General features: G+C 35.8%; 3 protein-coding genes across 10 annotated transcripts; 1 reads left to right on the top strand and 2 right to left on the bottom strand.

Annotated features, from left to right (window-relative positions):
- Window positions 1–7: 7 nt before the first annotated feature.
- Window positions 8–2,051, bottom strand: LOC102620573 (psbQ-like protein 3, chloroplastic). Of its 5 annotated transcripts, none has more exons than XM_052443674.1 (4): window positions 1,921–2,021; window positions 1,656–1,770; window positions 953–1,471; window positions 8–389 (listed from the first exon to the last, which is right to left on the bottom strand). In XM_052443674.1, the coding sequence occupies exons 3-4, from the start codon at window positions 1,409–1,411 to the stop codon at window positions 294–296; spliced, it is 555 nt and encodes a 184-aa protein (XP_052299634.1). In that variant the 5' UTR covers window positions 1,412–1,471; window positions 1,656–1,770; window positions 1,921–2,021; the 3' UTR covers window positions 8–293. The 5 variants fall into 5 exon arrangements, with proteins under 5 accessions (XP_052299634.1, XP_052299635.1, XP_006482102.1 ...); XM_052443675.1 differs by having other exon boundaries at window positions 1,656–1,794; window positions 1,921–2,000; XM_006482036.4 differs by having other exon boundaries at window positions 10–389; window positions 1,661–1,770.
- An 813-nt stretch (window positions 2,052–2,864) lies between these two features.
- Window positions 2,865–9,984, top strand: LOC102619998 (DNA repair protein RAD4). Of its 4 annotated transcripts, none has more exons than XM_052443673.1 (14): window positions 2,865–2,997; window positions 3,116–3,175; window positions 3,296–3,399; window positions 3,656–3,970; window positions 4,083–4,175; window positions 4,454–4,546; window positions 4,646–4,747; window positions 5,327–5,376; window positions 5,635–6,408; window positions 7,102–7,438; window positions 7,540–7,734; window positions 7,828–7,980; window positions 8,237–8,361; window positions 8,458–8,606. In XM_052443673.1, the coding sequence occupies exons 1-13, from the start codon at window positions 2,952–2,954 to the stop codon at window positions 8,342–8,344; spliced, it is 2,430 nt and encodes an 809-aa protein (XP_052299633.1). In that variant the 5' UTR covers window positions 2,865–2,951; the 3' UTR covers window positions 8,345–8,361; window positions 8,458–8,606. The 4 variants fall into 4 exon arrangements, with proteins under 4 accessions (XP_052299633.1, XP_024955938.1, XP_052299632.1 ...); XM_052443672.1 differs by lacking the exon at window positions 8,237–8,361 and adding an exon at window positions 9,329–9,984 and having other exon boundaries at window positions 2,872–2,997; window positions 3,116–3,157; window positions 8,458–8,667; XM_006482033.4 differs by lacking the exon at window positions 8,237–8,361 and adding an exon at window positions 9,329–9,984 and having other exon boundaries at window positions 2,874–2,997; window positions 8,458–8,667.
- A 2,295-nt stretch (window positions 9,985–12,279) lies between these two features.
- On the bottom strand, window positions 12,280–14,140 carry LOC102619719 (HMG-Y-related protein B-like). Its single transcript, XM_006482032.4, has 2 exons — window positions 13,876–14,140; window positions 12,280–12,992 (listed from the first exon to the last, which is right to left on the bottom strand). Exons 1-2 carry the CDS (start codon window positions 13,924–13,926, stop codon window positions 12,489–12,491), a joined length of 555 nt encoding a protein of 184 aa, XP_006482095.1. The 5' UTR covers window positions 13,927–14,140; the 3' UTR covers window positions 12,280–12,488.
- Window positions 14,141–15,935: the final 1,795 nt, after the last annotated feature.

Below are 15,935 nucleotides of genomic sequence, written 5' to 3'. Positions count from 1 at the left end.
TTAGGCCATATTGTTTGTCATCTATTTTTGTTCATTGAAACCGGCTGCCCTCGGTGGATATGATAATGAACCGAACGAGACGATGGGTCACTGAGTTGACATAATAACATGTGCAAAATGCATCAATGGAATGCAATAAGGCAACATCTAAAATAAGTTTTTTTTTTTTTTTTCCCTCCAACGCCTTATCAGTAAGAGCAACAGCCAATGAAATTCATTTCACTTCTGGCCAAAAAGTCCCAAATCAAGGGGGGGGGGGGGGGGGGGGGGGGGGGAAAGGAACCAGTTGTCAATTATAATCTAGATAAAATGCTATCAAGGGCGACAACAACATTCTCATAGCACTGATGAACTCGCGATACGTCTTTATCTCTTGCTGCGTAATCGAGCTGCAATGGTCACCAACATAACCGTCAATTTGCAAAGATTAACAGCACACAATGTAAACGAGATCAGCGAAAGTGATAATTAACATAAAGAAAATATCCAGAAGTGTCATCGGTAAACGTAAAAACTATAAGCAATGGACTTTTAACCGTCACCAGTGACTGGTTTTCAGATTGCGCGTTTGAATGTGATCATTTGGTTCATCTTCTCACAATTAAGCTTTAACGGTAACTGGGATAGAATTAACTATTTTGGTGGGGATATGGAAGCAACGTAGAGAACTAAACCCATAGGGGTATGGCATTATCACCTGGAAATAACGATTCAGAAAACCATTCCAGTGAAAACAGATCATCAATTTCCTGATATACTTGATTAAGTATCATCCTTTATAAGCATGCTTCTATCTAACCTTTCTTGAAAGGAAAACAGGGCATGTAAAAAATGTGTTAGACTAGTGTTGCAGTGAATCTTATCTTAAGCTTCTGGGAACCCAAAACTAGAGCACTGGATTGGCACATAGCAATGGCATGCAAGGACAGACAAATGAAAGCAAACATCTTACTTTGGTGACACCGTTGAAGAGGTCAGAATAAAGCTTTCGCAGCTGAGGCCTCTCAGTGGCTGGTTTGTTGTTGATTAAGGTATAAATATCCTGTTTCAAGGAAGCCGAGCTTGCTCGTAATGCCTTCTGTACTTCACTCCATGACTCTGATTCTAACAGAGCTTTTACATGCAATAAAGATTGTGCATGATATCTAATTCCACTTTCTGCCTGTTCAACAGTCTGACCAGGAGCCACCATTCTAAATTCAAAGGCATTGGCAATATCTTCTCTGAAAATTGCTTCCCTTGCCAACATTGTTGATGCCGTTACTGCTATAACTCCTATTCGTCGACTGATATTACATTGGAGGACATTCTGAGGCATCCCTTTGGAGCGAAAGGCCGGTTGCTGATAGCACATGAAGGTTGGGTATAGGTGTGGTAAAGTACATTTTGAGACCAATGGTTTCAACGCCATATCCCTCTCGAAACTCTACTAGTACAACTCAGTTGCTCATATTATGTAGTCCGAAAGCATCTGAGCCGAAAAAAGAAACACTTATCAATGAGAATATTCATCTTGCAGAAAGCATGTGCCAAAGAGAATGATACTAAGAATTATTGCAGAAGAACATCTGGTTGTCATACAGAAAACAAAATCGGAAATTAACTTCCAAATCCGAGGTAATTATATAATAGCAATAATTGGACAATAATACAACTTCACCTAATTGATGTATGCTGATGTTATCGATTTCATAATGAGCGACTTCAAAACACAAATACAATTCCGCCGTGAAGGATGAACTTGAATTCACACAAAAATTCGACATTTATCTGCCCAGAAAAGAGATAAGTTTTCTGGAGAAATGAAACAGATAGAAAGAATTGCTTTTATCAATTCAATAGGCAGACCAAAACCCATTTGAACTTTTCAAATAACTTATTAATAGGTGTATGTTTATGGACAGAGAGAGAGGGAGATACCTGTTGCTGGCTGTTATATGCTCTGAAGTTGGGAAGCCAAAGAAGCATCCGACATATCCTCTTTCTTGCCTTACCCAACAATTCTTGAACCCTTAACATGCTATTAGAATGAACATTATCACATACCTCCTTTAGATTTTGCCAAAATTTCATTTAGAGAACAAAAATATATCTATAAGCAAACCCCTCCCCAGTTGTTAATCCACTGTTTATTTACATGCAAGAGAGTCAATAGCATTTCGGTAACTTTATATGAAAGCAATTTATAACATGATTAGATGTGAACATTCACTTTAGAGACCCTTCGAAATGTTAACTACAACTTCCTATTACAAAGTATAGATAAGAGTGGCATTACTATTATTTATTGTGTTTGAGAGGGTAGTGGATTTTCAATACTTTAATAGAAAAATAATGACTTTGACTTGTGTCTTAGTACATCGGAAATTACAATAAAATGAATATGGTATGTGTACTTGGCTTCTTTAAAATTTGTTAATAAAAACTTAAAATATAAAAAAAAAATACATTGTCATATTTTACTTTTATTATGCTGATTTTGGTTAATCTATTATTACAAATGATTACTTAAAAGTGCTGAAATTGTAGATTATAAGATCAGTTATGCTATTTTAATATGCTTAGATAATTCTTACTCAATGCTTTTCTTTTAATTTAATGAAACAACATATTTGTTTTATTATTATTTAATTTAATTAAAAGATTGAAGATTTGTGGTCAAATTTGTGATTTACATATGTAGCTTTGACTTTGTGTATTTGATTGTTCTACAGTTAATTACGTTTCCTCAATAATTGTTAGGTCATTTTGCTCAAATTACTTGATGTGTTGTTTAACCATGGTTGACAGGGGATATTTTACCATTTATGTAATGTTATTCTCTTGAGGAGATATTTGGAAAACAATGGGGGAGATTTGTGATAATTCTCTTCCTAGTATGTACTACAAAATTAAAACCCTCAACAGCAGTAAACAGTTTTAGGCGCGAGCGACTCCTCTAATTCGACAAAATGCGGACCAGACAAGATTCTAAGACGCAGAAAGATCAAGCTTCAGGTCACTCTCTTTTCTCTTTACTTCGTTAAAAACCCCAAAATTCTCATTTGCCTTTTGCTTTTCCACATTTTTTTTCCTCTCATTTACCGAAAGATAAACTGTGGTATAAATTAATTAGGGAAGGAGAGTACAGTTAGAGGGGCACTGCGTGATTCAGAAAGTAGCCACAATGAGACTGGTTTTGTTTCACTTTCTCTAAAAGCATTTCTTTTAAAAAAAAAAAAAAAAACCAGATGATTGTCCACAAAGCAACAAACTTGATGAATTTAATTCAACAGAAATTGGTACTATATTTTAGGAACACTTGCTGAGACATCACGAGAAGGAGTTGGTAAATTTCTTAGACATGTCAATGCTCGTAGCTCATCACGTAGTAAGAAACAAGATTGTGCTGTTGGCTTGGTAAGTTTCATTCTTATTCTTATTATTATTGTTATTTGATTGGTTAGCTCTGTAATTTCGCATGATGTATCGATTTCTTTTGCCCTCTGAGGAGCTTGATTTGTTGTTTCCCTAAAGCTAGTTTAGAATTTAAAGGCAATTTCTTTTTCTTTTGTTTCTGTGTATAGAAATTTTTGGGGGTTGTGAAGTAAATGCCCTGGAATAATTGTTTGATTTATAACTTTAATTTTTCTGTTTTTTGTTGTTGTCTTTTCAGACTACGAGTGTGTTAAAAGTAAGTGGGAAACAAGAGGTGGATAAAAGAGTTACTTGGAGTGACGTAGATGCTCATGGGTGTAGCAGAGATGCAATGGGAAACACGTTAAGGGAGCTCGATGAGGGAAGACTTCAGGACAATGTTTTGGATGGTGGGGAGGAAATGTACGATTCAGATTGGGAAGATGGATCAATTCCTGTTGCATGTTCCAAAGAAAATCATCCAGAAAGTGACATTAAGGGCGTCACGATTGAATTTGATGCAGCTGATTCTGTTACAAAGAAGCCTGTTCGCCGAGCTTCTGCAGAAGATAAGGTCAAGCACCCTTCTTTGGATAGCATTGGGCATGACTGAGATGTCATTTTTTCAGTAGTATAATTTTACAGCTTTGTGGAATGAACCAGGGAGTTTCTTCTTTTTGCTACAGGAATTGGCTGAGCTCGTGCACAAGGTTCATTTACTCTGCTTACTTGCAAGGGGCAGGTTAATTGATTCTGTTTGCGATGATCCTCTTATTCAGGTTGATTTTGGTATACTTTGAGCTTATGACAAACTTCATTTCAATAGCTTCCCCGAAAAAGTCATACTCGGTTATTTGTAAAATTTCTTACGTGTGCAGTTGCAAACACAGCATAAATTGAAATAGAAGATAAAGAGTGATTTTTCATTTTCTCTCTCTTAATTTTTTATTTTCTCTCTCTTAACACTATACATCTGTGGTTGCATGTGCTGCCTACATTGAAATGGAAGAAGATAAAGATTTTTTTTTTTCCTTATGAAATTTTATTGTCACGGCAGGCTTCTCTACTTTCTCTTCTGCCATCATACTTGTTGAAAATATCCGAAGTCTCAAAACTCACAGCCAATGCCTTATCTCCTATTGTCAGTTGGGTATGGCTATATCTATCCTTGCCCTGAACCAGCTGTCTTTGGTTATATTTTCATGATTTATTGCACCATCTTCTAGATGTTTTTGTGTAAAACTTGCAGTTCCATGACAACTTTCATGTTAGAAGCTCGGTTAGTACCAGGAGATCATTTCATTCAGCTTTGGCCCATGCTCTTGAAAGTCGTGAAGGCACTCCGGAGGAGGTAGTTTTCTTCTCTTTTTATTGGGGAAAAAAAAGTGATTTTTTTCAACTAATAACTTTTGATATAGTATTGGATGTGATAAAAAAAGGTGGCCTTTATCAGGACTGGTTTAATTTCTTGCTGTGTTATTTTTATTGTGATTATTTTTTGTTTCGTAGTTTCTCTTCTACTAAATGATAAATATCATTCCTTGGAGGCTAGTATATGCACAATGTAAAGTGAAATGGGAAACAAAGTGATATATGCATTGCAAATATAGTAATTCGAAAAAAAGGTGGGATGGAGAGAAAAAATATGTGAAGTTACCAAAAGCCATCAGTAATTGGAGCACTGCTTGGCAGACTTTGTGTTTGCCACTCATTAACCTAATACCTTCTTAGTTGAAAACTTTTGAGTCTCTTTCTTTATTCATCTCAGTTTGGTTTGTCCGCCATTGGGTTTAATTCATCGCTTGGTCTCTGTACCTGAGTTGGAAACCGAATTTCTTTTTGCTTTGCCTTTCTGTCAGTCTGCTTAAATATTTCAGGAATATTACTGTTTTGCACTCTTTTATTTGATTAGAAATAAGTTTTCTTGCAGATAGCAGCATTATCTGTGGCATTGTTTAGAGCTTTGAAGCTAACAACCCGGTATGGTTATACTAAAATTGTGAAAGGCATGGCATGTTTGCTGATAAATAAACATTTTTTTTAATTATTGTTAATCTTTTTTTTCGTTGACTCTCTCTCTCTCTCTCAAGAATAAGTCCTTCAAGACGATACTTATTCCTTGAAAGAGGTCCTTTGTTATAATTCCTTTTATTTTGATCCTTTACAGTCTGTTAAGCTATTTTCTTTTTATTTTTAGAGGCTATGTTACTTTTAATCTTATATTGAGATATTTTTCAGATTTGTCTCCATTTTGGATGTTGCATCCTTGAAACCTGAGGCTGACAAAAATGTTTCTTCAAATCAAGATAGTAGCAGAGTAGGTGGGGGAATATTCAATGCTCCAACACTCATGGTTGCCAAACCAGAAGAGGTTTTGGCATCTCCTGTTAAATCATTTTCATGCGACAAAAAGGAGAATGTATGCGAAACTTCTTCAAAGGGTTCGCCTGAATATAAGTATAGCAGTCCAAAAAGCAACAACACTCAATCTAAAAAATCTCCTGTTTCCCGTGAGTTAAGTAGTAGAAATTTGGATCCATCATCTTCCATGGCATGTAGTGATATCTCTGAAGCATGCCATCCTAAGGAAAAATCTCAGGCTTTGAAAAGGAAAGGGGATCTTGAGTTCGAGATGCAGTTGGAAATGGCTCTTTCTGCAACAAATGTTGGCACTAGTAAAAGCAACATATGTTCAGATGTGAAGGACTTGAATAGTAATTCCTCAACTGTCCTTCCAGTTAAGAGACTGAAAAAAATTGAAAGCGGAGAATCTTCAACTTCTTGCCTGGGAATATCTACAGCAGTTGGATCAAGAAAAGTAGGAGCTCCACTGTATTGGGCAGAAGTATACTGCAGTGGTGAGAACTTGACAGGAAAATGGGTGCATGTTGATGCTGCCAATGCAATCATCGATGGGGAGCAGAAGGTAGAAGCTGCAGCAGCTGCATGCAAAACATCTTTAAGATATATAGTTGCTTTTGCTGGTTGTGGAGCTAAAGATGTGACCCGCAGGTTATGCGTTGTCCATGATTACTTAATTGTTTTGCATGTTTGAAATTATAATCTGCAGTTGTTTTCTAATTAAGCATAACTTTAATAGTAATCGACTGCTTGACTATAGGTGCATTGCCAGCCTTGTGGATGGGGGCATGTTTAATTTGAAGCTAACATATCTGTAGTAATGCTATCTTTCTCATTAGCTTACTGGCAAGTGTAGAACAACATCGGGACTTTAGTGAGATGTGATAATAAATCGCTGAAGCTACAGAATGTTTGTGTTTGCTACTTTCATGAACATGTTTCTAATATATATAAAAAATAAGAATTAGTTAAGTTAGGATGCATCATTTTACTGTGATACTGGTATAAATCTTACTGTTCAGATCTTAATTTTTGGAACTGTATGGAAGAAAACTTCCAGGCACCATCAACTGTATGGAAGAAAATTCTCTCTCTTAGCTGCAAAGACGATGTTAGATCCCCACTTAAATTTCAGGGACATTTGATAATTATTTCTCACATGATGTTGATACCCCTAGGCATTCTATATAATTTTTACCCAGTTTGCTCTTTGTGTCCTTTAGAAGTTTGCTGTTCAGTTTAAAAACTATTAATTAGAATATATCCATGGAGCAGCTTAAAATGTATAGCCAACCTATTTCTTTCCTCATTAGAAAGAGGAGTTACTGATATGTCATTCTACAGGTACTGTATGAAGTGGTACAGGATAGCGTCAAAACGAGTTAATTCTGCTTGGTGGGATGCAGTTTTGGCTCCATTGAGGGAGTTAGAGTCGGGAGCAACTGGAGGTATGACCCAAATGGAAATGAGACATGTTAATGCCTCCAATACACTTGAAGCATTGAAAACATCCAATTACCCGTATCGAGATAGTTTCCCTAATCATGTCAGCTTGTCTGGGGATTCAGACCTTAATGTAGAGTCTTCTGCAAAGGATTCTTTTGTTGCTGACAGGAATTCTCTTGAGGATATGGAGTTGGAAACTAGGGCACTAACCGAGCCTCTGCCTACCAATCAACAGGTGTAGTTTTTCATCTAGTTTTAGGGAACAGTGAATTGATATTGTTTAATTAGCATGGTTCTAGAAGTTGTTCTAACAGTAATTAAATATTACTTTTGCAGGCCTATAAAAACCATCAATTATATGTTATTGAAAGGTGGCTTAATAAGTATCAGATACTTTATCCAAAGGGTCCCATTCTGGGTTTCTGTTCTGGACATGCCGTTTATCCTAGGAGTTGTGTCCAAACACTCAAGACAAAAGAAAGGTGGCTTCAGGAAGCATTACAGGTTAAAGCTACTGAGGTTCCTGTGAAGGTTTGCTCTGGCTGATGGGATACTTTTGCATTAGTGTGTATGATAGCTGATTGTTTTACTGTGGTTTCATTTACACTAATATATTTCCTTCAGGTAATAAAAAATTCTTCAAAATCCAACAGAGGACAAGATTTTGAACCTGAGGATTATGATGAGGTTGATGCTAGAGGAAATATTGAACTATATGGGAAGTGGCAATTGGAACCATTACGTCTCCCAAGTGCTGTTAATGGGATTGTGCCAAGGGTGAGTTGCTACTACTCCTCCATGAATTACAATGTAATTTATTTTGTAGTAAATAAAATATGTGAGATGGGACATAAATTGCATGGTTAAATTTTCGCCCTCAAAAGTAGAGAAAGCTGGTATAAAATCAGAGAAACATGGAGGCCAAGACAAAAAGATATTCAATATTTTTATTTTTTAAAAAAAGGAAAAAAATAGAGTGCGTAAGCCCAAATCAATTGTTTTTAGCCCTCTACCTCCCCCTGAACTTGGGCAGCTAGCTAAAGAAAGCCGCTTGAAAGCCACTCAGTCAAAACCTCTAAGGGCTGCAAAGATATTCAATATAATACAAGTACAATTGGAAAAATCTTCCTCGACGCCCTGATTATTTTCCACAAAACAGTAAGACTTCAAAGATTCATGCCTGTTTGTTTGCTTGTTTAAGTTCTATAGGCAGCTGTACTATCACTGAAATCTGACCTCTATTTTGATTTCTAGAATGAGCGTGGTCAAGTTGACGTGTGGTCTGAGAAATGCCTTCCACCAGGAACAGTACACTTAAGGTTGCCAAGGGTATATTCTGTGGCCAAGAGACTGGAAATTGATTCTGCACCTGCCATGGTTGGCTTTGAATTCAGAAATGGTCGCTCTACTCCTGTCTTTGATGGTATTGTGGTGTGTGTCGAGTTCAAGGATACAATACTAGAGGTAAAATATATCTGGACTTCGTGTTTGAAATGCATGTTTTCTTGTGAAATTTGAAACCTTCACTAAATGCTCAGGAGTTAGTCAAATAAGAGAAATCCATTGAATGGTTTTATAACTTTTCCCTTCATTACTGAAAGTTTAGACTTTTACCATGATATAGTTGTTGCATTTATGTATTTTGTGTGTGTATAGATATACACATACGCACACAGAGTTATGTTCAATTAAGGGATCCCGAACTTTAACTAAAGTGCGGGATCTCAATTGGAGCCATTTGATTAAAATCTGCACAGGGTGGGCCCTATTATTAGCAGATTTTAAAATGAAAAAGCAATGAGCCAATGGCTCCAATTGGGATCCCGCACTTTAGTTAAAGTGCTGGATCCCTTAATAGAATACAATACTCTCTCTCTCTCTATCTATATACAAATATAATTCTTCTTTAGTTCGGACTAATGTGGGTATCTGTACCTGAAAATGATTATACATACATATATCGTATCAAGATATGGCTTACGTTATTTTTTGCAATGAAATGCCTAGTGTTGAGAAGGTTTCTGCAGTCGTAACTAGTAGTGATATCATCCTGTGTTTTACCGAGTTCTAAGCCATTGAGTAGAAGACCATCTTAAAATAAAAAAATGTTGATTACTTGTTCTAGGCATATGCAGAAGAAGAGGAGAAAAGAGAAGCTGAGGAGAAGAAAAGAAGGGAAGCACAAGCTACTTCTAGGTGGTATCAGCTTCTGTCATCCATTGTAACTCGACAAAGGTTAAACAACTGCTATGGGAACAATTCAACTTCACAATCATCCAGCAATTTCCAAAACGTGAAGAAAACTAATTCAAATGTTGGGGTTGACAGTAGTCAGAATGATTGGCAATCTCCAAACCAAATAGATAAAGGTGACACTAAATTGCATGCTCCTTCTCCCGCCCAATCAGAGGAGCATGAACATGTGTATTTGATAGAGGATCAAAGTTTTGATGAGGAGAACTCTGTAACAACGAAGCGATGTCATTGTGGCTTCACAATCCAAGTGGAGGAGTTATAGACTGCTTTTGCTATTTTGGTTTAACCCCAACATGATAAGTCAAAGCAACCTAAGCAATCAGGCTACATTTTAGGTCCGGGTGTTGTCTCTTCTCAGGTAATAGCACTCACTATTTATTACTAATAGCAGAAGCTTTTGGTTAGTCTTGTAAATTAGCGTAGCGAAGCTGAATTTTTTGCTTTTGTCTTTTTTATTGAATTTACAGAGAAACTTATAGTGGATATTGCTTTAATTATAAGAGAACAAATATTTTTAAATTCAAACTTGTATAATATGTAAAAAGGTTTGAACTTAATTAATGTATATGATTTATGAGTGATTATAAATAACCTGAATATATTTTAAAATCTACAGTAGATGATAAAATTCTGCATTGACAAGAAAACACAAAATAGAAAGTAGATATTTTTCATAGTGCTTTGGTCTTTGAGAAATAAATAGGAGCCAAGTGACCCCTTTCCGATCTTGGTGGGGAGCAGCAGTGTGACTGAATAACAAAGCAATGAAATGGAAGTCTGCGGAGTTTGGATCTTAGTATCTTACAACAATTTAACTTGTGTTGCCTTTGTTTCTATGTGGAATGGAAACAAACAATTACTAATTACTTTATTCGACGATGACAACCAAAAAAGATGTTAAATAACTTGGAAATGACAACAGAATAGGTGTGAAGTGCGGTTTCCCTCAATCACAATAAAAAATCTTCTTGGGGCAGGGTATTGAAGTGGTGCAAAAATTAGTGAATCGCTGATAGATTTGCTGGAACAGTATGCCCAGTCCACGTAAGCATTTTTTCCATCACAAGGTGGCCCATTTATTCTTATTTCCAAGGAGGAAGACGGGGCGCACCGTTGTAAGACCGCCTCAGCATACTCTTCTACTTCTGGTGCGTCCGACCAGCCATGGCATGCTATTTGATAGGTCTAATGAGTCCTAGGAGTAAGAGCTACGAATTAAATGATATGGGATCTATATCACTTAGAATAAAAGATTTTGTTGATGACCTTTACGCAGTCAAATTATCAGGTCTTGGATAAGTCAGGCGCATCACCCAGATCTCCTCACTTCCAACATACCTGAAGTCACGTCAAGTTGAACTCAATAGTTGTTGCCTACAATATATATTCAGCTGTTGGATGTCAGTAGACTCCATCAATCTAAGTGCATTCAACAGCTGAATGTAATTATGGTACAGTACTACAGTTGCACTGTAGTCTGATCATATATATATATATATATATATTCCTACTGTAGGTGTCCTCATTTATTTTTTATTCGAACACATTTTAAAATCGCAGAATTTCATAAAGTTAGTTTTTAACTCTTTAAAATCGTATGATTTTATAATTCATTCAGTAACCAGCACTCTTAAATCGTACGGTTTTAAATATATGCCCGCATTAAAATAAATGCGGATATCTAGAATGAGAATATATATTTATTTATATAATTAGCTGCTGTTGTACTTGTAAAGCAACTCTTATTTTCAATGGCCAGAAGAAAAAGGGGAGAAAATGAATTAAAGACGATACTCTAAAATATTTGATGCTTTGACTCCGGCTAACTGACGACATTGCTTACACATGCAAAACAATGACAGGATTGCTTTACGAGCCTTAGACTGAGATAAATTAAAAATGGCAAGTGTGGTCCGCTGTCTACTAGAACCACCCATAGATATCTATTGCAATCAATCTAAATCAAACATAGTACGAGATTGTGGCACAACTCAAATATTTGATCATATATATTAATTTGTCTACTCTATTAATATTAATATTAAGAAGATGTCTATTCATAATTTACTAAGAGAGTAGTATTTTCAGAGTCTGCGTGAGAGGAATCGAACACACGCCCTCTCTATTCCTGCGTGTGGCAACTCGCGAGTGCTACGACCTTTTGATCCAATAAATTTTATAAATTCTACATGATTCATGAATTCACTTTGGCTAATACTAAGTTACATGCATTTACTTTACACCCCTCTCACATAAATAGTGAATGATGTGGGTCTACTCACTATTCATGTGAGAGGGCATTAACTTTAGCAATTTATTCAAAACCATACTGCGAATGATTTCAAATTATGCACATTCGTTTTCCAACACTTGCTCCCAAGTCCCACCAAGTCTGACTGTGATGGGAGTGCGAGTGTGTGACCCACTTGAAGTAATCGGTGAGCAAGAGCACTGAAGATGACTGTACACAAAACAAAGAAAGAAGATCCGTGAAAGTTTGGAGTGTCGGTTGCTATTGGCTTGTCCAACTCAAACCCAGTACGAGGTTCTTGCTGCTGTTGCTGGCCTGGCTGATGGCATGCAATTAAATTCAAATCATCCTCACCAATTATAATCATAAATTCTTGTCTGATTACCTTTTTACGCCAGAGTGTCATGATCAAAATCCCAAAATCCAAGTCAATGATGTAACGAAAAATGACCCAATGAATGTCATCTCAGGCTAAATAACTTGAAAATTCGACCAGAAAATCAAGTGTCACAATCAGTTTCATGAAGTCAATGTTTCAAGCTGAATAACATTAAGCGAAAATGACAGAATTAACCCAAACCATCATTAGTATCAATCATCCTCTGCGTCAAGTAAGAAACCAATCAAAGCCTCAATATCAACTACATCATCCAATTCTACATTTCACTTACAAGACAATAACAATAACGAAGCTAACAACGTCACCAAATTCTACAACCATGCAAACAACAAAGCAGTAAGCAACCGCCGCCGCCGCCGCCGTTAAATGCGAGATGTCCTAGTGTTCAACACTCATTTCGTGGAATTGAGGCTTCACCTTTGGAGGCCGACCTCTACCCCTTCCAGTCCCTGTCACAGTTGCTGTAGTTGTAGCAGTTCCACTAATCCCACCAGAGGGCCTTGCCATCTTTCTCGGACGTCCCCTTGGCTTCCCACTCCCTGTTGCAACCTTAGGTTTCACTGGCTTCGGAGAAGCACTGGGGTCCTTTGGTGGGCGTCCCCTGGGCCTTGCTGGAGACGAATCTGAGCCTCCTGGCATTGGAACCTTTGGCTTGGGCGGTCTGCCACGGCCACGCCTTGGTGGTGCATTAGGATCATGTTTCATGTAATTGTTTTTCCAAAACACCAGTTCCCCAGTTTCCTTCATTCTGTTTAGGTGGTGCGATAAGAGTGTTGTGTGCCCAGCTGGCAAGTGCCCATATTTCGATTCAATGTATTTCGATATTGATGTCTTGTTTGAGCCATTACTCTCATTCAGTGCTTCAATAGCTGACAAAATCATCTATGTAATAACAAAATGCAAACATAATCACAATAGAAAAACAAATGAGAGTTTTTCGTTCATGAAAATAAAAACTGTGATTTAGAAACTGTATACACAAAATGAACACACAACTAAAACCGCGAAAATAAATCCAAATAAGCTGGAATAAAACCACTCTTTTTTTTTTTTTTCTTTCCTTTGAGACTATACAAATTTAAGGGGAAGAACATAAAATAAGAAGTAATGAAGCAATGAATAACAAGGCTTTCCCTGGCTGACACAAAATCTGTATCACAGTTCCATTCAAACATCTATCTAAAACACTGCATCAGCTAAATTACACTGCACTTGAAGGTCGATGAATCCTTTTTTAGAAGGAGGGAAAAACTTAATTATGGATTAAAACATGTAAATAGGAATTGAAATAAAATTGGCATCTCCCAGAATTTGCAACAAATCTCTTAAAAAAAAAAAAAAAAAAAAAGACAGACAGACTTGCTAAGTAATTGAAAGTCATTTGTCAGTTGTCACTAAGCCAAAAAAAAAAAAACTTTTTAAATGTAGAATTGCCCATCTAATATTTTTGCATATCAAAGATTGACAATAATTCTCATAGTACTCGAATTATAGCTCAATTAAGACAAAACTGTGAAATAAAAACAAAGATAAAGAGTAAAAATAAAAACTCATCTTTGTATTCACATCCAAGCAATGTACACCAATAAAAATTTTCTCCATTTTTTAAAAACAAATTTTTATTTTTATTTTCTCTCAGTAGTCCGTAGCCAGAATTAAAGAAAAAAGGGAAAAAAAAAACTAAAACTAACCAAGATGAAAACAACTCAGATCAATAACTGCTAAAAGTTCAAATTTTTAGTTAATTAGAAGAGTTATGATTTACCTGAGGATATGGAGGCAGTGTTGGTAGCTTGTTAATTTCTTCAGCTGCCATTGTTTCTTCTGATTTTCACGCCAATTATTTTTCTTTTCTTTTCAAAAAAAAATTAAAAAAATTCACTCACTGAGTCCACTATGTCACTGAGTCACCAGGTCACCGAGTCACGACCAGCTTCAATTCAATAACTAACAGAAAACCGGTTGATTTTTGTTTGCGTGAATTAAAACTCAAAAAGATAATGATTTTGAGAGACGGGATTTATGAGAGGGGGCTGACATATTCTCTTGAACTGATGCAATAGACGGCTGGAAGTGAATCGGTGGATGATGATCTGACGGTTCATGTTTTGTCATGATGGGTTCACCCGGATGGATGACGTGGCGAGTGCTTATTATTAGTTTTTTTGTGGTTTGAAATTACGGGATTATCCATTGCATGAGGTTAGCTTTTCATTAGGTTTTTTGTCGTGGGGTTTAATGGTCCCCTCTTGACACGTAATTAAATTGAATTAATAAGTAAAAGTGGGGGGAAAAAAAAAAGGAAATATGGTCCCTCCCCCATAGGGATGGCAATGGGGAGGGGAGGGGAGGGGACCAATCTCCCCATACCCATCCCCGATATTTTGCATATGTCCCCGTCCCCTCCCCGTCCCCGTCAGAATTACTTGAGAGAATCCCCATCCCCTCCCCGAATAATAACAGGGGATCCCCGAGGGTCCCCGGTCCCCGAATAACTAATAGTCTAATACATTATTTTTATTTTCGATTTTAAATTAATCATATTAAAATAAAAAATTCAGATAAAAATAAAGTTCAAAATATATCTTACATTAATATTGATCCATTACAAAGTCACATTCAAAATATAAATTATTAAAATAATTATAAAACAATGAAAATAATATAAGTAAAGTAACTTATAAGTGCAAATATTAATAACTGTATAATATAATCACAATGTAAAATAAACTCATACTGTTATTGTAAGCTCGTAACCAACTTTGACAGCACATTAAGGCCTCCAATGTGCTTGGATGAAGTTTGTTACGGTGTGGGCTCACAACTCTACCACCGATGCTAAAAGCTGATTCAGAAGCAACTGTTGTAATTGGAATTGTCAAAATATCTCTAGCAATTCGAGCTAATGTAGGATACCTATTAGCATTTAATAATATAAATATTTTGATATTTATTATTTTTAACAATATTTATAATTTTGTTATTTATTTATTAGTAATTTTAAAAATAAAAATAAAATTAAAAATTAAAATGGGGAAATGGGTAGGGGATGGGGATTCCACCTCATCCCCGTCCCCTCCCCGCATAAAAAATTGGGTAAAAAATTTTCCCCGTCCCCTCCCCGAAAAAAAAATTGGGTATAAAATTATACCCGTACCCTCCCCGAATGGGGAAAATCCCCGAGGGTACCCGTCCCCGTGGGGATTTTTGCCATCCCTACTCCCCCAACATACGTTTTTTTTTTTTTTAAATTGAGAATCTTCAAATTAAATAACATGTAAGATTAGGTCTTTTTTTTATTTATTTTATAAGCTTTTAATAACATGAAAGGTGTCCCAATTGATTATGGAATTTAATCCTATTTTATGGCGATCCAACACAATTATCAGTATAGTTTACTAAAAGTTTGTTTAGCTATAAAAAACGCAAATATATTAATTTATTTATCGAAACAATGTGGGTAAAAGCTCGTTTAGTCCTTATATTTTGAAGTTAGTACCCGTTTAATCCTTATATTTTTAAAAATACCTCAAATCATCCCTACCATTAAATTATTGACACTTTTGCCATTATCTTTTGTTCCTTTTAACTTATTTTTATAATATTGTCCTATTATAATAATTTTTTAGACATTATTAAAAAGAAAAAATAACCCTATTATAATAATTTTTTTAGACATTATTAAAAAGAAAAAAAAATTACCAGTTTAACACCAAAAAATAAAATAAAATAAAATAATATATATTAATTTTTATGGAACACACTCTTGAGTTAAAATATTAATTTTTCTAAAAAAATTGATAATGTAATTTTTTACGATATTAA

The sequence above is a fragment of the Citrus sinensis genome, chromosome 6 (assembly GCF_022201045.2).
Source record: "Citrus sinensis cultivar Valencia sweet orange chromosome 6, DVS_A1.0, whole genome shotgun sequence".
NCBI classification, from domain to species: Eukaryota; Viridiplantae; Streptophyta; class Magnoliopsida; order Sapindales; family Rutaceae; genus Citrus; species Citrus sinensis.
This window is presented reverse-complemented; position numbering and strand designations above follow the sequence as displayed.

What these genes read in the sequence shown, in the direction of transcription:
- LOC102620573 (XM_006482039.4), bottom strand. Translation starts at nt 1,411, where the DNA reads ATGGCGTTGAAACCATTGGTCTCAAAATGTACTTTACCACACCTATAC. An exon ending in TCTTCAACGGTGTCACCAAA is followed by an intron (nt 390 to 952) that starts GTAAGATGTTTG and finishes TGACCATTGCAG; the next exon opens with CTCGATTACGCAGCAAGAGA.
- LOC102619998 (XM_006482033.4), top strand. Translation starts at nt 2,952, where the DNA reads ATGCGGACCAGACAAGATTCTAAGACGCAGAAAGATCAAGCTTCAG. An exon ending in GCAGAAAGATCAAGCTTCAG is followed by an intron (nt 2,998 to 3,115) that starts GTCACTCTCTTT and finishes TAAATTAATTAG; the next exon opens with GGAAGGAGAGTACAGTTAGA. An exon ending in GCTAAAGATGTGACCCGCAG is followed by an intron (nt 6,409 to 7,101) that starts GTTATGCGTTGT and finishes GTCATTCTACAG; the next exon opens with GTACTGTATGAAGTGGTACA.
- LOC102619719 (XM_006482032.4), bottom strand. Translation starts at nt 13,926, where the DNA reads ATGGCAGCTGAAGAAATTAACAAGCTACCAACACTGCCTCCATATCCT. An exon ending in CACTGCCTCCATATCCTCAG is followed by an intron (nt 12,993 to 13,875) that starts GTAAATCATAAC and finishes GTTATTACATAG; the next exon opens with ATGATTTTGTCAGCTATTGA.